We start from the raw sequence: 18,057 nt of genomic DNA on the forward strand, positions 1-18,057 counted from the left end.
TGATGAGCCGAAGTGCGAGATCATTTGCCCTTCTTCTTTTGCTCGAGAAACAAAACCTTTCTCCGAACTGTGATATCGTCAGCTCTGCCATCCTATTCACAATTTTGCGGCGTGATGCGGGTGACGTTGGTGGAAAGGGGTACAAAGATGCCGGAATACAAGGGGCTAGAGGTGTCGTCTTACTTATCGGGTCGTATTTCAGCATGCTCATAGGCGACGCGGTTCGGAGGCGCTTGAAGGTGTAGAAGTATCCAGTCGCGGCCATGGACAAGAGCCGGACGATCATGACACGCGATTTGGCTGTTGTAGAAACCACAGTTAGCCTGGTAAATCCAAGAGACGCGGCCTTGTGTAACGAGTTTTCCTGAGATCGAGCAACGAACCTTTCTTGGCCATCTTGGAGGGGAATTGCACCGCGCGGTTAGTGGGGTTGGAGCTTGAAGCTGCTTGTACACGATCTGGGAGGCCAAGGGAGCTTCGCGTTATGGTAAATTTGCGGTGGTGAGAAGCTGTCGGAGGGAAACGGGCCGCTCACCGAGATCTGGCTGGAGCTGCTCCCGGTGAAGGTTCGGTCTGGGTGGGTCGACTTTTGTACTCCAGTGGCAACAACTGGCGTCGGGATGGCTGCATGGAGTATCCGTACACTATTCGTAATGCAGGTGTCTCACATAGTGAACTGTTTCATTTAGTTACTGTCGATACGAGTAGAGATATTCTTATGATATAATACTAGTCAAGTGAGACCGTTTGGGAGAAGCCAAGCAGCAGAACCTTTGAGAATAGTAGTCGAGGATGGCAGGGTGACTATAGGGTCAGGGCCTGCAAGTCACCGTCCATCATGTCTATGTTGACTATGCGGTGAGGATGTCTACACCGTAAGATGAAGTGAACTCGATGAAAGGAGTTGATCGGCTGGACCCTCCGGGATCTCAAACACTTTGTCGTTGAGCTCCCTCATCGATAGCTACCCCGAAGGCTACCCGGGATGTTTTTAGAGCTTGCAGGGGCCTAGCATCGAGCATCACCGCCCTGTGTTCGGACGGATAGACCATGACACTTTCGGCGACTGGACTGGGGTTTTCGCGCCTTTTCGTGCTGCACGCATCCCTCTTTGGATTCCAGCCCGCAGTTGATATTATAGAGTAGCTTTTCTCACGGCCCCTCCCCCGACTGGGCCGGCGGCCGGGCCTCTAGGCGGGCATGTTATCTCGCAGCAGCTCGGGTCGCGGTTCTCAACAGAAGATGCAGCCCAGTGTGCCAAATGAGCGAAGTAGGAGGGTGTGCTGGATTGAGTGAGCAACGGGTGATGGGCAAATAAAGGGGAGCGAACGGACATTCTGTCTTGCTTTTTTCCCGCAGAGGGGAAGGAGGGTAAGATGGGCTTGCCGCTCATACTTTCGCTCCTTTCCTCTCCCCAACTCTTCAACTGATGATGTTCAGCCGTTCGCACTTGGGCTATTGGGGCATCTTTGACACGCCGAGAGCAGACATTCGTTATCTTTCTCTTGACACGTTTTTTTTATAGGTATTTTTCAGACCTCGATTGTTTCCATCCCATCAGCGCTGACGAAGAACACAAAGTGTAAGCCCACGGCATCGGAAACGGCGGTTCCCTCACGATAGTTCCCCCGCCACGAGACCAACTGTGCCATAATTCCTTGTGACGGTCGGCGGGCGCAATTAGCTCTGAAAAATGGCAACGAGCAGAGTGGCTGGCGCAGCTAGGTTGCTGAGGACGCCAAGGAGGCAGGCCGTCGTCACGAGCCAGGCCCGGATGCTGAGCGGTGGAAACAATGGCAGTCACAGATCAAACGGTACGTCGCGGTGTTGTTGAAGCTTTCCCCCACATTATTTTCATCTTCTTGCTTTGGTGCTTCAGAGCGATCTTGTTTGCCTCAAGGGGTATTTGTTGCCCGCGCCTGCATTCTGCTTCAGGCTGGTGCTATTTCCATCTTCCATGCCAGTAGCTAGCTGTGTTGGCGGTGGAGTACAGCTTAGAGCCATCCGATCTCACATTCTCTAGCGGCCCCCCCTCCAAGTGGGAGAGCTCCTATCTTCAGCTGCACCCCCCCCCCCCCCTCAGTTTTCTCCCCTCTGCAAACGAGCCTTCACCGAACGCAAACAAAGGACGGACAATACGCCCGATTAGTTGTTCGGGTCCGAGTCAAGTGCTCAGGAATTCCACGTGGAACTAGGCACTTTCTTCTTCTGTTGCCCTGTTTTGCTAGTTACCTAATGGTTGCCAATTATTTCTCAAAAGACTCAGGATTTCAATCCGCTCTGGGGCAGAAGCTCTAGGCCCGGCTTTCTCCGGTTTCGGACACAGGCTTTTGAAGCAAATCCACGCCAGGCACGGCCGTGTTTGATCCCCTGTCTTCGTCTTCGACTCGCCAGCAACCAGCAAGTGCTCGGCTGGCGTCCCGCAAGAGGAGGGGCAAACACAGCCCGTCATAGAAGACATCCCGCGGCAATACAGAACCGATGCCACGTCCCCTTTGCACCATTCATGGTGCAGGCCCGTGTCTCGTGCCTAATGTCACAAGTCTCAGTATTGGCCTAGTTGGCCGTGGCTGTTAAAGGTATTGAATAAGATGCCGGCTGCATCGGATGATGACGGGGAGGAAGCGCGCTGGTTTTTTCCTCCGTCGCTGTCCAATTCTTCTTGCCTCTGCCCGTTGATACCCCGTCAATAAGACATTGTACATTGCGCACACGCGTCCGAGACTGAATTGCTCACTGCTTGTTCTTCTTGCCGGCAAAGAGTAAATTGAATAGCAGTCGAGTTGGCTGTCTACGTTTTCGGGAATTTCTGGAAGTTCTTAATCTTCTACTCCTCCCTCGACCTTTCCTATCTCTTACAACCCTTGCTCGGTTTCTTCCCGGTGTTATCGGTTAATTAGAGCAAGGTTACCATTTGTCCCTCCTTGATCTCCACTGTTGCGCGGTGCAAGCCCTTTTGACTAACTTTTATATGTATGACTCTTGCACAGATACCCCGCGGTCCCCTAAGGTCCTCCTCTCAAATACCCCGCCATCGCAGAGGCAACTTTTCTTCAGCAACAGCAACAGCCATTTATCACCCCACCATCGAACCATGTCGACCACACAGTCCCGTCGGTTGAACGTGCACAACATCAACCAACATGTTGTTGCCGCCGAGTACGCGGTTCGCGGCGAGCTAGCCGTAAAGTCGGAGGAATACCGCGCGAAGCTAGCCAAGGGTGATAAGGACCTCCCCTTCGATGCTGTCATCTCGGCCAACATCGGAAACCCCCAGCAGCTTGACCAGAAGCCCATTACCTTCTTCCGCCAGGTTGTCAGTCTGTTGGAGAACCCCTTGCTCCTCGAGCACGAGGATGTTCTGTTGAATCAACTCGGCTACAAGAGCGACGTTATCTCTCGCGCCAAGTGGCTCTTGAGCAAGGTTGGCTCTGTTGGTGCTTACAGCGCCAGCGCCGGTGTCCCTGCTATCAAGGAGAGTGTGGCCAAGTTTATCGAGCGTAAGTTGCAAGCTTTAGTTGCTTTGTGCCGCAAGTGAAAACTGAACAAAGACCCTTTGCAGGCCGAGACGGGTTCCCCGCCGATCCCGCTCACATCTACCTCTCTGGCGGTGCCTCTTCCGGCGTCAACACGCTCCTGCACATTATTGCCAAGGACTCTACAAGCGGCGTTCTGGTCCCCATCCCCCAGTACCCGCTCTACACGGCGTCTCTCTCCGTCCTCGACGCTACCTGTGTTCCTTACTACCTCGATGAGGCTTCTGGCTGGGGTACCGACTTGGCCACCATCAAGTCTGCCTATGAAAAGGCCACCTCGGAGGGCACTGATGTTCGCGCTATTGTTATCATCAACCCCGGCAACCCCACCGGTGCCTCCCTATCCGAGGATGATATCCGCGCCGTTTTTGACTTCGCGGCTGAGAAGAGTCTTGTCGTGATGGCCGACGAGGTCTACCAGACCAACGTCTTTGTTGGCAAGTTCCACTCCTTCAAGGGCGTCCTTTGCAAGTTGCAGAAGGAGACCCCTGGCAAGTACGACCACGTCGAACTTGCCTCGCTGCACTCCATCTCCAAGGGCATGGTTGGCGAGTGCGGCCACCGCGGTGGCTACTTCGAGCTCGTCAACTTCGACCCCGAGGTCGAGGCCAACATTTACAAGTTCGTATCCATCACCCTCTGCGCCCCCGTCGTCGGCCAGTGCATCGTCGAGCTTATGGTAAACCCTCCCAAGGAGGGTGAGCCCAGCTACGAGCTGTACCGCAAGGAGTACGACGGCATCTTCAACGGCCTCAAGGAGCGTGCCACGGCGCTGCACAAGGCCTTTGACCAGATGGAGGGCGTCGAGTGCGGCACGCCCCAGGGCTCCATGTACCTCTTCCCGACCATCAAGCTTCCCGCCAAGGCCGCTGAGGCCGCCAAGAAGGAGGGCCGCACCGCCGATGAGTTCTACTGCATGCGCATGCTCGAGGCCACTGGCGTCTGCGTCGTGCCCGGCAGTGGGTTCGGCCAGAAGGAGGGCACCCTGCACTTCCGCACGACCTTCCTCGCCCCCGGCACCGACTGGGTCGGCCGCATCATCAACTTCCACAAGGACTTTGTTGAGAAGTACCGGTGAGCGACGCTTGCGGGTCTACCTTTACCGTCTTTTTTTTCCACGGGGGCCATATGGGAAAGGGACCAGTGGGGTGCGAGGAGGCCAGCCGTCGTTGGGCGGAGTGAGACTCGCCTTGACAGCGAGCGCGCGGCTGGGAGTTTTGTAATGTTGCAAGACTTCATTGGGCGGTCTTGAAGGCACATAGAAGAGCATAAATATCACGTGGGCAACATTGAATGGGTCGAAAGAAGCGGTGCGTGAGGCAGGGAGCGAAGACTTCTTTTTGGACGCGGTACAGCTTGCATAGCGCGAGGGGGTATTCCTTTGGATTTAACATATTATCGTCAATGCTTCTTTTTGGCATAGCTTGCGAGAATATAACACTTTCCGCTCCCAACAGTGGCCCGTCGTTCAGCCTTGATTGAGTCTTCCGAAGTTATCCGAAACAACGTCTGCTTACGAACTGGCCATCCTCGGTCAGAGGCCAGATCAAGCATGCACAAGGTATTCTCACAATCCTGCCAAGGAGTAAACGGTGAGACTCGGAAAGGTTATCGAACACTAGGTAATCTGGCATCACAAGAGGGTGGTCGGCGAACTTGGTTCAAGCCAAGATTCCTCATATTGGCCCGTCTCATCCGTAGGTATCATACAGAGTTATTGTAGTAGCACACATTTGCTTACCCAGCCCCCCAGTTCTATTCGCCGCCTGCCATCTCTACATCACCACTTTGGCCGTTCCAAGCCTGACCGAGACATACAACCGGGTGAGCATATGGTGAAGAAAGCGCGTCTGCCCTCTTATATTCTAACGACCCGACCGGCAGCTTACGCCCGCTCACTTCCTCTCAGACGCACGGCCTGGCCGTACTTCTGGAGCTTGGTAATGAGCTGATCGCCTTGGCGGACAACATCCTGGTATTGCTTGTTCTTATCATCGGGGCGGTTGGTCTCGATGACGCCCTTGCCGCTAACGCGGTCAATTGTGCAAGGAATGCGACCAGCCGCGATGAACTTGGCGAGGTCGCTAATGAAGAGTCAGCTCTCTAAATGTAGTCAAGTCAGGGGTGAAGAAATATACCGGTCCAGGAAGTCAACGGTGACGCCAAAGTCGGTCGCCATCGTCTCCAGCCCAACCACACGGTAGCTCTGAAGAAGCTGTTGGTATGCGCGGAGGCGCATCTCGCGAATGAACCAGTTCTTATGCTCGTGCAGGTAGCGGTCCTGCGTGAGGAAGTTCTCCTCGACCTCGGCAAGAGCCTGGAAGAAGTACTTGTATTGGCCATTATACAAGCTTGAGACGAGCTGGGCCAGAGGCGAGAAGTCGATAGCCATCTCAGCCTCGGGCTGGTCAGTGCCTGTGCCGAGGGTCGTCAGGTTCACTGCGGTCTTGGCAGCTGCGGTAGGCGCGGGGGCGTCTTGCATTGTGTCGTCGGCACCGGGACCGGCGCTGAGAGCACCAGACAGAGCCAAAATCTTATCATCTCCGTCGCCAAGGATAGCCTTAATCTCAGGAGCATCAACAACCTTGCTCTTGAAGTCGACGCGCTTCAAGGACACGGATCCAGCGAGAACAGAGTAGACGACGAGAGAAGAATAAGTGCAGAGTTCGTAGCTGGTGAAGGTGGACAAGCTGTCCAGCAACAGCGGGGCCGCTAGATTGTACGACCGAACGGTCAAAAGGTAGATGCCCTCGTAGGCCTTGAGACGGTTGCGACGGTCCCAGTCACCACCGGACTCAACCAGGGTCTTTGCGCGCTCAACATGCTTCTTCACAAGGAGCTTGTCGCCGTAGAACAGACCCATCCGGATTATTGCGAGAACCAGGTCGATCTTGGTACCCAGGATACCGGTCTTCTCGAAAACGTCTTCGTATGCGGCGATCGCCCGATCCTAAATCAAACGTCAGTGTTCCCATTCGATCTCGCATCCACCTTTTTCGCACGCACCTTGTCACCAACTCTGGCCCAGAACTCCGCTCGTTTGCCCCGCGCAGCCTGGATCTCCGTATCACCCGCTTTTTCGACAGCCTCATCTTCCTCCTTCTGGAACTCCTCTAACTCTCGATCGTTGTCGGCCTTAAGCTCTTGGTACCGAGCCTCGTCCCAGGGCAGGTTGACGGTGGTTGGCGTGCTCTTGGTAGCGATCATGCCCGCCAAACTCGACTTCCGACTCAGCGGCTTGCCGGGGGTCTGGCTGCCACCTTCCCCAACTTGGTTCAGAATGCCCTCGAGGGGGTGTGCAAGATAGCGGTAGAGCGGCGCCATCTTGTGCTCGGTGATGGCATCATTGAGGGCTTTCGCGGCGGTTTGTTGAGATGACCGGGAGGCGTAGGCATTTGTGAGGGCGAAGACATGCTGGGCGAGCGGGAGGAGAGGGTACTTTGCGTACTGGGGTTCTGAGCCCATCTTTGCGGTTGGATTTTCGGGGGCACCGGGAATCGAGGGTTCTATGTTATGGTGCGTGAGGGAAGAAAATGAGGTTGCGAGATGGGTTTCCTGGGTGAGCACGAGAGTAATGTCGTTGTTTGGAGGCGCTTGGAGCTGGAGCTTGGGAAAACCCCCTGCAACCCGCAAGCGGCCAGTCATACAGTCAGTCTTGATTGGCCCCGTGGCGGGGGTGAGCTTAGTCAAGCTGGCAAGGCTGCAGTGCGACACGTACCGGACCTGCCTGGAATCGCCGTACCAGCTTGCCCACTGAGGTATTCATTCGCTAAGAGCTGTTCTTTCCCTTTCATTCAAGTTCATTGTTCTCATCGTTGAAGGCCTAACTCCCAATTGTTATCATTTTCAGTTTTCGAACTGTAAAACGACATGTTCTTGCCCTTTATTATAAAAACACACCTGCCGTTTCGGTAACCATAACAAGGTGGGTGGGTCCTTACCATCCTTAGCAAGATCCCAGTACTCGCGACGCTCAGCAGCTTCTTCCTTTCTCCGACCATCCGTTATCCCATTTCCAACCCTTCGAGTCGGCGACATATTTTCGACCAAACAAGCCCTCCAAGGTCCTTGTTCTCTTTATCTGACAAAAAAACACTTATTTCGGAGCATAATATCCAGTCTTGTCCAGAAACTCGGGGACAATGGCGGGCTACGACGACGACGACTCGTATGAGCGACAGTCTCAATCTTACGATGCGAAGAAACGCAAGAGATCCCAATCGCCATCCCAAAATGGAAAGTCCTCCTCTCGCCGAGGTGAAAAGCGCGAAGACGGCGGCACCGATGAACTCCCGCAGCCCTACAATGCAAAGGAACTTCAGCCCGCCAAACGACGAGCCGTCTCTCCCTCAGAGCAACCTCGCAAGCTGAAGAGACCCGGCGCCCGAGCTCGCATCTCCGAAGCCGAACGAGAAGCAATACGTCAGCGAGCATTGGAGCGAGAGAAGGAAATGGAAGCTCAGGCTCAGGCTGCCGCGGAACGCCAACGTAGCACTGCCAGTAACAACGTCGTTACGCAGCATTATAACAGTGTGCCAGAACGAGGCAGGGACTGGAGACGAACAGACAGTAAGATCAAGGGACTTCGCGCCTTCAATAATTGGGTCAAGAGCTGCATCATCCAAAAGTTTTCGCCGGATGAGGACCACACCCCCGGCTCTCGAGAGCAGGGGCTTTCGACTGAGAAAGAGCTGCTGGTACTCGACATCGGCTGTGGAAAGGGAGGCGATCTGGGCAAATGGCAGCAAGCGCCGCAACCAGTGGAGCTCTACGTCGGCCTGGATCCCGCGGATATTAGTATCGACCAGGCTCGGGAGCGCTATCGCCAGATGGGTAGTCGCGGAGGGGGTGGTAGGGGCGGCAGAGGTGGATACAGACGACCGCCTCCGCGACTTTTTGAGGCACGTTTCCACGTCAAGGACTGCTACGGCGAAAACATCGAGGACATTGAAATCATCAGACGGGTCGGATTCGACACCAACCCCCTTAGCCGGCAAGGATTTGACGTTGTAAGCATGATGTTCTGCATGCACTACGCGTTCGAGACAGAGCAGAAGGCCCGTACCATGCTGCGTAACGTTGCCGGTTCACTGAAGAAGGGAGGGCGCTTGATTGGATGTATTCCCAACTCCGACGTTCTGGGCGAGCACGTCCGAAAGTTCAACGAGCAACAGGAAGAGAAGAAAAAGAAGGCTGCCGAGGAGCCGCCTCAGGAGGCAGAAGAGGGAGAACTGGAGGATGGTGAAGCGGAGCAGTCGGCGGAGTGGGGCAACTCCATCTATCGAGTCCGATTCCCGGGCAAGACACCAGCTGATGGCGTCTTCCGGCCCGCATTCGGCTGGAAGTACAACTTCTTCCTTGATGAAGCCGTGGAGGAGGTGCCTGAGTACGTCGTCCCATGGGAAGTACTCAGAGCCCTGGCCGAAGACTACAATCTCGAGCTGCAGTACCACAAGACGTTTATGGAGATTTGGGAGTCGGAAAAGGACGATGAAACACTTGGTCCTCTGAGTGAGAGAATGGGCGTTCGAGAGCGGGGTGGTGGACGCCTACTCGTCTCACCAGAGGAGTTGGAAGCGGCAAGCTTCTACACCGCTTTCTGTTTTTACAAGGTGTAAGCTTGGGGAAAGCATGTAATGATAGGACGGCTCGCGGTACCTCAAAGGAACCAAGGCGAACATTTGAGGTTAGATTTATCGTTTAGACTCACAGACCGGTCTGAATGCATATCCAACAGTGCAAGTGATCAACATCTACCGACTTTATGTGTTTGGGTTACCAAAAGGTGCTATGTTGATGCGGTACACACATCATTCAGTTGAGGAACAATAGAAAATACTTGGACACAAGACATGTCAAAAAGGGGGCAAGAGAGTCCTTTCTCACTTATGTTCATTTTCTTTCTGTTGTCTTTCTTATTACTATCTCTCTTGATCTTTCTGGGCATCGCAAATAGGAGCAGGGATAAGAACAGCACGCCCAATTAGATTTCCCACGTTCAAGGGGTCAACAGTCTTGCAATTTACTACTGGGGCATGAATACCGATAAGTCATTTGCTGTCGGTCTGGAATCTGCCTGACAGACGGCCAGACTGTCGATTATCCAAGGAAAGTACCACAACTTTGACTCAAGCACTAGGGAGTTCCAATCCTAAATGGACCAATTCGCCAAGGTACAACGAATCACGACGCTAACCAACAGAACAGTGCAGCCCGCTTTTGACAACAAGTGGATCTTGGACTTCGTCTTGATCCTGACAAACAAACCCTGCAGCGCACAACACTAAGTCAAACCTGACCCTGAAGCCTCCCTTCAATCAAGAAAAATTGATCTTAAGGACGCTTTGCGATTTCCGTCATACTGGCTTCTGGAACCCTGCTGTTCTTGTAATCTATGTCATGCTGACCTTTAGGCCGTCATCCTACGGCTATAAGCCAGAAACGTACGTCAGAAAATGTGAGCATTACTTGCACCAGGCCCTAGCATGGTCTGGTAGTAATACTAACGTATAGCGGACAAGAATCCATTCTAATCCCAAGGGAGACCCCCCGAGCTTGTGGTACTGGGGAAGCAATTGATGTGAGGATTGTACTGAAAGCTGACTTTGGCCGAGTTGGCTGTCTGGTTTGGAGTGTTGAAAATGATTTGACATTGTTTAAACCCATGGAAACTAGTCGTTGTGGTTTCGAGAACATATTGTTTGTGGTGGAAGCAATGTGTTGTTTGAGGTTTGACGACAATCATATCGCATCGGAACCGCGAAAGAGTCGATAGCATAGTCTGGATTTGCATAGCCATTGAAGCTAAGTTCATTTGAGCCGTATTTGTTTAGAAGTATTTCAGTGAAGTCTGTGACATTAAGCTCTGAGGTGTTGTCGTAGAAAGTACTGGCAATCCCACTTTGAGAAAAAAAGAGGTGCCATGGTTGAAATTCTGACCCTCAATCGCGGTCTGGGCTTGGTTAATGCTGATCGAAGTTTCTGGGGTGAGATACGATGGCACAGTGCTTGCACAAGGGAATGTTATTGTGAGGTAGCTCGGCTCATTGCTTGCAGTAGAGCAGGTTCGTTGATCGAATGTAGGTTGAAGAAGGCCTGTCGACCTCCTGGGATGGAGAAGCGAGCTTGTTTCTGTGGGGAGAATGTCTGCTATTACCAGTCTTCGGCCATGTGTATGTGTAGTAGAAACCACTTACAAGATTCATCGAATGTCAACAACAGGCTTGCCGAGCACGCTGCCTGCTCCCTTGCCCTCTCGGCATTCCGATCAATCCTTGTACGTTCATCCCGGGACATCCCACAGTCATTCACGAGCCGTTCGATGATAGTTCTGCCATAAAGTATATCTCTGCCGTCCATTGCCAGCAGGCCATCATTTACAACAGCGAGTTTGCAAGAACCCAGATCAGCTGGCAGCCATAGCACTCGGACATTAACCCTGATGAGTTCCAGCATGGAAATTCAGCCCTCGGTGGTTCTCACCTCGAGGTCTCCTGGTTTCCATGGTATAAGTTCCAGACCGTGGCTACTGAAAAGTGAGATTGACACCAGCGTTTCAGTGCAGAACTACACGCAGCCGCGAGGCGAAAGGGCCTAGTGCAAGAAGGTTCTTGGGGGCCGAGTTCGACCAACAAGCAGTCGTAGTCAAGACCTCCGGTGTGCCTGTTGAGATGGATGCCACGCCGAGTTGAGTTCTTTCTTTGTTGTCTGATGCGGTCCGCCAGGGACAAGTTGGCCATGTTGCCGCTTGTACGCGCGGGGAATAAGATGTGTAAAGAGGTTGGCTACGAAGATCTGTCTGGGCTGCTTACGGCTTGGATTGATTGACGCCTGGAGCCTGTCTTTGGAGAAGCTCTTCCTGCAACTGGGCGACGTTTGTTTCGTATTGATGATTCCTTCGGAATGTGTGTCTGGTGTACTGTCAGTACGGATACTCGCTGTCGCCTCATGAACCGGTTTTATATAGCTTGCAGACGAGTCTAAGCGGCATAAGGGGCGTCGTTTTGTTGAACGGCATAATTATAGACGCCGTTCAACAGAAAGTTCCCCCGCATTCTGCGAGATAGCCCCTCTGCTGTCCTCAAAGGTGGTTTGTTGTGTGGTGATTTTCAAGACACCTATCCAAGGCAACACGAAGCCTCATCCTGCAGACTAGAATGTGAGGGCGGTCTGTCGGAGCAGGCTTATCGGAGTATATCTCTCTATTAACAGGTTCGAGATGCAGAATGCTAATGTGCGGAGTGTATGCCGTATCGTTACCGAAAGTGGCGAATATGGACGAGAATATAACGGTAGTGTAGGGCGAGCGGATGTGACAAGGCTCTATATAGAGGGCCACAACTTAGAAGTGGGCGAACCCAATGAGTAGTCAGGCACAAGAGGTGCACGCGCATCGGGTTGATAGCTAACAACGTTAACCGGCTAACCACATCAAGTGGACATAACAGCACGAACGGCAATGCAAAGCTGTCATTGAGTTTATGGAAGACAAGTCCGCAGATCACACGTGAGGTGTCCTGCCACTCGCCTTTCGGACTTCTAGAAGAAAATAACGAGCGGGAAATACACACAGTATAGTGTACTAGTAATGCCCAAAGGTGCTGGATGAAATCCGACGCACCGCAATCAACCTTGGCATACTTCATTGACCAGGGGTGTGGTTGATGGGGCTTTCCCAGACATTGCCAGCTGTCTTGCCTCCTGTAGAAGTGCCGGTGACCTAAAAATCCAAACTCGTCAGACAACGCAAAATCTGAGCCGATGTAGATCATCATGAGCAGAGCTGTCAGAGACGTTTGGGAACGATGCCAGACGCTGCAGACCCTATCAGAGCATCGCCACCTCAGATACCAGTGTATGTCACAGTAGTAGACAGCAGCGCTACGATACGCCTTTATCTTCCACAGATGAATACACATGCTGTGGAGATCATTACGCAGAGGCACGGAACAGATGGGGATTGCGAGCAGGCCAAGCTTCAAATCCAATTACTAGCAACACCTTCGTCACCTTCAGACCTATGCCTGATACAACATCAGGATGACCGCAACAATGTAGATCTGGCTTATAGCAACATCTACTCAACGCCCCTTACTCGATTTCAGGAGGAGATACACGGGACTGAATGCTCGCTTAAACCAGGATCAAGCTAATTTCGGCCCAAAGAATCCGTATGGGCACCGGCCTCTGCTCTCGAAGCGTTTGAAGCCCACCCAAGCCATGACTCTTGGACCTGGGTACGAAGTCTCAACGACGGTTACCTAAAACCAAAACCCCGGGTTGATTTATCAGCTTACCAGTCTTTATGTTGCAGTCACCAGAGAGTGGGGGTTCAAAGCCATTCGGTGCGGTTAGATGAGAATGCAACTTTGGTATTGCTTTTGATTTGTCAAATTGCTACTTTCGTCCCATTATCATGGGAAAACTCAGTCTGGACGCCTAGAGTGGCTTCGAGCTCATATCATGAAAATGTGCCAATACCACCACAAAGTTCATCGTCGTCGAATCAGATTCAGTTATGCAAATAGTACACAGCCCATCTGGCCGCGAATATGACGGAAGCGCCGGAGCTCAGCCTTGATGCTGCAATGTCCGCGGAGCGTGGCAGTGCCGTAATTGAGGATGTAGGTGGTGTCAACGCTCAACGGGATATTCCTTGTGTCCTAGGAACGAGTCTCGGACGGATCTAGCCGATTGTTCTCCGGGAGAATAGAGAAGTGACTGGGAAGCTGTCGGCGAATGGGGACCGCGAACGTTAGGCGGGGAACAGAAAGCGTAGCAACGGTGAGCCCCGGCCGACCAGGGTAGGGAAGGGAGTCTTTATCTAACCTGGCTGCGCTATGTATACCTAGGTCATTTAGACTAGTACACGTGTACGAACAGACGGAAAGGAGTGATAAAATACCTGCCTAGCTAGGTAAGGGAGGTACGCTGCTAGGTAAACTACCTACGGTAGTATAGGTAGCTAGCCTCGGGGATAGTGATCTGTGCACCAACGCCATATAGGCTGCTGCAAGTCCAAACTCCAAACTCCAGACCCCGAGAGCTTGGGAGATAGATCACATATGTAACTTCGTGAATACTAGACCTTACTTGCGTCGGGCGGGGTCGCCAAGCTACAATTGTTGCGGCGAACTCTCACAGAGGACTAAGAAAGCCTGATCCCCTTTGGAGACAACTCAGCTTTAGCACACCGGCACCGCATATTACTACTGTTCGGGTATCACTGCGATTTGCCAATAAGTACAATTTCGCATCGCTCCGGTGCTAATGCAAGTTGCAACTGGAGTTGGTCGGTGGCACTACCCCATTTGTGAAGATGTGAAGCTCAATGCTGCGGTACCTATCCGATACCAGAGTATGTACATCCTATGTCAGGCAACAACCCCCGCGGCTCTTGCGTCAACTTGGGCATCTATCTCCCTGCCTCCTTCAGAAGAAGAAAGAAGAAAAACAAAAGCGACTCCAGACTCCAGGACGGCAAGCCATCGCGTCCTAGCTGCCGGAGCTCTTCAGGGGTGTCTGAGCCAAAAACCGAAAAAATAAATGATAGTCATGACAATAAAAAAAGTCTTATTGTCATCTGACCATTTCAAATAAGACACCCATGCCCCAGCCTTTCCCATTTCCCGTCAGTACCGTGAGAACGTACGACCTGCGGAAGTTAGCTCCTTGCCCGAGCTCCTATGCAATCTGCGACCAGACAACTGCTGCCAGATGAGCCGCTTGGGGAGGCGCAGTTGCTCCCCCCCAAGTCCCCACGATGAGCCCCACGATGACCAGGGGCCGGCCGGGGGAGCTTCTCCTTTATCCATGCCTTGTCGCCAGAGTACCTAGGTAGGTAGGTAGTGTACACTATTTTAAGTACGAATACACTACAGAGGTACTTTAATAGAGCACGCTACGGTACGCTAGCCCCAGTCTCCAGACCGTCGTCTCCTGCCGGGGGATAGGAACAGCACCCGCGGCGCTCAGTCGCGACTTGTCATGCCATGCCATGCCATGCCAGAGCTAGCTACTGTACCCTGTCGCTCAACACCGCAAGCTACCAGCGAGCTCGATGGGCCTTCTGTTGGCTAAACATTACTACCGCCGTCAACGCTAGGACGTCTGCAGGCCTCTCCCCCAGTTCCGGATTTAGAGCAACTGCCACCCCGGTAGGCTGGAAACGACCAACTTAGCGGTACACACTTGACAGAAGCGGGATGCTATCCGGCTCACCGCCCAGACAAGCTTCCGGGCACCCGCACTCTAGACTTCTGGAGTTGTCTTGGGTGCTAATGTGCCAAAAATCTGTCTCCCTGCTGAGCTGGCTAGGGGCGGGAGCGGACGGAATTGCTCCGTACCAGCTCAGGGAAACCAACTATCAACTTGGCTGATCACTCATCTGTACCCCGATGTTGTCTGACGGCGAGTTGTCCGCTCCACGTTTTCTCGTGCCTCGATGAGATCTGTTTTTTGAGCCATGGACGCTTATACCACCGTCAGGTATGTGCTCCCGAGAGAGGCACTGAGACTTACATGGGCCATCAAGCCAAGACTTTCGAGTCTTGTGCCCCGTCGTCCCCCCTCACCTTTTACCTACACATACAGTCGCAGCGTTGTTGCAGTCCGGGCGTGGGGTTCTGTTCTCGTAGACCATCTCCTAGTTGATACGAGAGTCCCTCGTCTCACCATGGTGTCAAGCTGGCCGTTCGGCAACGCAACTGAGCGAACGCACTCTGACCACAACCTGGCAGTATCCTTTCCAACAATCATGGTATTGGCCAAAGGCATTATTTCCATAGCCTTTGGCCATGATCCTAACATTGGAAGTTGTTCGGCTGCTGTTGGCTGCGAAATTACGCACGCCTTATCTACGTAGCATAATGTCTTACTAATCTCCCAGACCTAGCTAAACCGTAGCGAATCTGCAGTGTTTCCTTTCTCGAGTTGCCGGCATGGGATTTAGTTGTTAGAGACAGACCATCTTGCCAACGAATGCAGTTGTTGACACCGTACTTCTTCATTATTGGCACTGTAGCCGCTCCACATGCCACTACAAGCTTATCCAGAAGCAGATATGCATCCATCTGAGACCATGGCAAGCTCACAGCGCATAGACATGTGAGACGGTGCCCGGTTCAGCAGTGAGCACCTATATGATGGATTAGGCTGTTTAGCGCCTCTGTAACGCCGGCATTTCTGAAAGGCCTACAAGACGACGACGTGCGCGCATCCAAGAGCAACTTTCTCCTAGACAGCCGCCGAGGGCTCCTAATCCACTTCGGAGTCTTGACGATTCGACGTACAAACATGAGGAACTTTATCACGGGAACAATGGCTCTCTTCCGTCGCGCTTCAACGCACAACAACTAGCCCTTGTAAGCCAACATAATGAAGCGTTTCGATGCGTCCGACGTCATTCTCCAAGGCCAAAGACCGGAGGGGCAATTGCGGAAAAGATTTCGAGCGACTCGAAACTTCAAAACCCCGTCATCTACATCATAGCGCCCCACTGACTAGCTGAAGCAGCAGTTGAATGGGGAAGCACAGCAACGATCGACACGCCGCTATTTTGCCACCTAGCGGTTGTTTTTGCCTCCAAGATGCCACCGTTGCTGCCGTCTTCCGACCGTTCTCAGGGAAGATACCTAGGTATGTCGTCCCTTGTGCTAGGTACAGTACGTTGAAATGGAGGATTCCCAAACCGACTTGGAATTAATCCAGAAGCGCTTGGGTTCCACCAGAAACAGGGGACCGTCACAGGCACACAATACAGCGAGAAAAAGTCGTTGTTGTGGATTGACTATGACGCAAAAGAAACCTTTGATTGTCAAGTTTTGATGCTACAAATTTGGAGAAAGAGATGCCGGAGTTTGGAAAACAGCAAGGAGGACAGTTTCTGCTGGTGGCAGAAACTCTAAGAGGTGGTCTCTCTATCTCCTGGAAAGCCAAGTTCTAGAGTCCAGACAGTTTTTTCGGAAACAAACCACACACAGAGAAGAAACAGAAGACAACGGACAAGCCATGTTGTTGGGTGGACTCTGCAGTCAGGTCAACAACTTAAGCGTCCAGAACGGTGATGGATGGGCACGGCCAGTCCTGTCAGAGAGTTCCTACCAGCAAGCAAGACCCCGGCAACTTTGCTGCAACATGTCGCTGTTGCCCCTCCGTTCAACTCCACGGCCCACACGATGACGCCCCCAGGCACAGAGCCGTCCCTTCCCAGGTTTGCGGCACCCGCACCAGCTGATGATGGCAACCTCCCGTTCCTCGTGAAAGGCAGGTCGCATCAACCCGAACATTTCTCACCCTCCTCCTCCTTTGACTTTGGGCCGCGCATTGGGTGACAGCGGCGATGTCCCTCGTCCCATCTCGACCCGTTACGTTGACGAGCGCAGACAGATGGACGTGCCCGCCCGCCTTGCATGCGATGGCTGAGGGACCAGCTGTCTACCTACCTAGTCTAACGGATTTGGCACACCCTTCTCCATCCACAGAGCTGTCCGGCCAGCGAACGTACTGCAGATGTAGATTGACATATCTGTACGGGTTGCTTCCAGACTCTCTCCATCTACTGCTCAGGCGTATGCCGTAGACACTGCAACGACGCCTCCGATAGAGGACGGAAAAATTGAATTGTTCTCGTCGTCCGCCCCCTGTACGTGGCAGCTGTGTGGTCGGATCGCCATCTCATATCATTGACATGGCCATCCCGGCCGGCCCAAAACAATCCCATTCACAGTCCGCACCCACATGAGCTTCAACACCAGCAGCGCGCGCCCAGCAGCCGGTTTTCTTGCCCTCCCATGCAGTTTATGAGGTACCTCAGCGTTCGACTTAAGACCGGGGCCCTTGGAGCAAGCAGCCACGCTAGAGCGGTTCCGCAATCGCCGCACGCCACGCCCACATTCTCCACGTCTATCACTTGCAACACTACGTGTAGGTACACTAGACTAGGAACTAGGTTGGAAAGAAGGGAGGTACGTACGACGGTATCGATACGGATCCCTCCCCCCTTCCTTCCTTCCCTTCCCTTGAGCTTGGGACAGCGTTTTGAGGCAAGACGGGCACAGCAGTTTGCCCATTGCCTACCTCACGGCGCTTGTATATACGTCTACCTGTCTTCCGGAGCTGTACCAACCTTGACCTCACCTGTTCCCATCCGGATACGTACCGTACCGTGCCTTCCCAAGCTTCCCTCACCTCTCACCGTCTTGGCCGGTCCCTTCCTTCCTTCTTTGCCAGAAGGTCGAGCTTACACGGGCCACGCCACCCCCCTCGGACCTATATCAACTTGGACACGCTCCCCTCCCCCCTATTCTACCTGCCCGTCCAACTTTTTCCCATCCACCACCCGTTTTATTCTTGTTTTCTCTCCCCATCAAGCTTGACCTCTGCACCGACTTTCCACCCTCGCGCCTTCATCAGCGGTCACATACTTCCACTCGTCTACCAATCTAGCCCTCCTCCTCTATCCTCCTTCTTCACCACACGAACAGCTGTATCTCACATCCCTACCATCACCCGAACGATCGCA

At 53.0% G+C, this 18,057-nt stretch overlaps 6 protein-coding genes across 6 annotated transcripts; 2 read left to right on the forward strand and 4 right to left on the reverse strand.

Annotated features, from left to right (window-relative positions):
• Positions 1-20: 20 nt before the first annotated feature.
• Positions 21-396, reverse strand: LY79DRAFT_670182 (ribosomal protein L33; the record flags this gene model as incomplete). Its single annotated transcript, XM_060563748.1, has 3 exons — positions 21-67; positions 184-300; positions 384-396. 3 exons carry the CDS (start codon positions 394-396, stop codon positions 21-23), a joined length of 177 nt encoding a protein of 58 aa, XP_060413522.1.
• A 1,641-nt stretch (positions 397-2,037) lies between these two features.
• Positions 2,038-2,906, reverse strand: LY79DRAFT_555583 (uncharacterized protein; the record flags this gene model as incomplete). Its single annotated transcript, XM_060557937.1, has 2 exons — positions 2,738-2,906; positions 2,038-2,668 (listed from the first exon to the last, which is right to left on the reverse strand). A coding segment is annotated over exon 2 (233 nt), but the record flags the coding sequence as incomplete, so codon positions are not given.
• Positions 2,907-3,094: 188 nt separating this feature from the next.
• LY79DRAFT_670183 (aminotransferase class I and II) lies at positions 3,095-4,614 on the forward strand (the record flags this gene model as incomplete). Its single annotated transcript, XM_060563749.1, has 2 exons — positions 3,095-3,500; positions 3,563-4,614. The coding sequence occupies 2 exons, from the start codon at positions 3,095-3,097 to the stop codon at positions 4,612-4,614; spliced, it is 1,458 nt and encodes a 485-aa protein (XP_060413524.1).
• Positions 4,615-4,990: 376 nt separating this feature from the next.
• LY79DRAFT_555586 (26S proteasome subunit RPN7) lies at positions 4,991-7,130 on the reverse strand. Its single transcript, XM_060557938.1, has 3 exons — positions 6,543-7,130; positions 5,675-6,486; positions 4,991-5,620 (listed from the first exon to the last, which is right to left on the reverse strand). The coding sequence occupies exons 1-3, from the start codon at positions 6,999-7,001 to the stop codon at positions 5,422-5,424; spliced, it is 1,470 nt and encodes a 489-aa protein (XP_060413525.1). The 5' UTR covers positions 7,002-7,130; the 3' UTR covers positions 4,991-5,421.
• Positions 7,131-7,308: 178 nt separating this feature from the next.
• LY79DRAFT_555589 (mRNA capping enzyme-domain-containing protein) lies at positions 7,309-9,324 on the forward strand. The gene has a single exon (XM_060557939.1). The coding sequence runs from the start codon at positions 7,679-7,681 to the stop codon at positions 9,152-9,154; it is 1,476 nt and encodes a 491-aa protein (XP_060413526.1). The 5' UTR covers positions 7,309-7,678; the 3' UTR covers positions 9,155-9,324.
• A 2,381-nt stretch (positions 9,325-11,705) lies between these two features.
• LY79DRAFT_227159 (uncharacterized protein) lies at positions 11,706-12,604 on the reverse strand. The gene is made up of 2 exons (XM_060551645.1): positions 11,991-12,604; positions 11,706-11,940 (listed from the first exon to the last, which is right to left on the reverse strand). The coding sequence occupies exons 1-2, from the start codon at positions 12,452-12,454 to the stop codon at positions 11,859-11,861; spliced, it is 546 nt and encodes a 181-aa protein (XP_060413527.1). The 5' UTR covers positions 12,455-12,604; the 3' UTR covers positions 11,706-11,858.
• Between the last annotated feature and the right edge of the window lie 5,453 nt (positions 12,605-18,057).

Source organism: Colletotrichum navitas (genome assembly GCF_030913465.1).
Source record: "Colletotrichum navitas strain CBS 125086 chromosome Unknown LY79scaffold_34, whole genome shotgun sequence".
Classification (NCBI taxonomy): domain Eukaryota; kingdom Fungi; phylum Ascomycota; class Sordariomycetes; order Glomerellales; family Glomerellaceae; genus Colletotrichum; species Colletotrichum navitas.

Bases quoted from the DNA above. Each gene is read 5' to 3' on its own strand.
- LY79DRAFT_555586 (XM_060557938.1), bottom strand. From the start codon at position 7,001: ATGGGCTCAGAACCCCAGTACGCAAAGTACCCTCTCCTCCCGCTCGCC. The intron at 6,487-6,542 runs GTGCGTGCGAAA...CGTTTGATTTAG, and splicing joins GGGCCAGAGTTGGTGACAAG to GATCGGGCGATCGCCGCATA. The intron at 5,621-5,674 runs GTATATTTCTTC...ACTCTTCATTAG, and splicing joins ACCGTTGACTTCCTGGACCG to CGACCTCGCCAAGTTCATCG.
- LY79DRAFT_555589 (XM_060557939.1), top strand. From the start codon at position 7,679: ATGGCGGGCTACGACGACGACGACTCGTATGAGCGACAGTCTCAATCT.
- LY79DRAFT_227159 (XM_060551645.1), bottom strand. From the start codon at position 12,454: ATGTGTATTCATCTGTGGAAGATAAAGGCGTATCGTAGCGCTGCTGTC. The intron at 11,941-11,990 runs GTTCGTGCTGTT...TAACGTTGTTAG, and splicing joins AATGACAGCTTTGCATTGCC to CTATCAACCCGATGCGCGTG.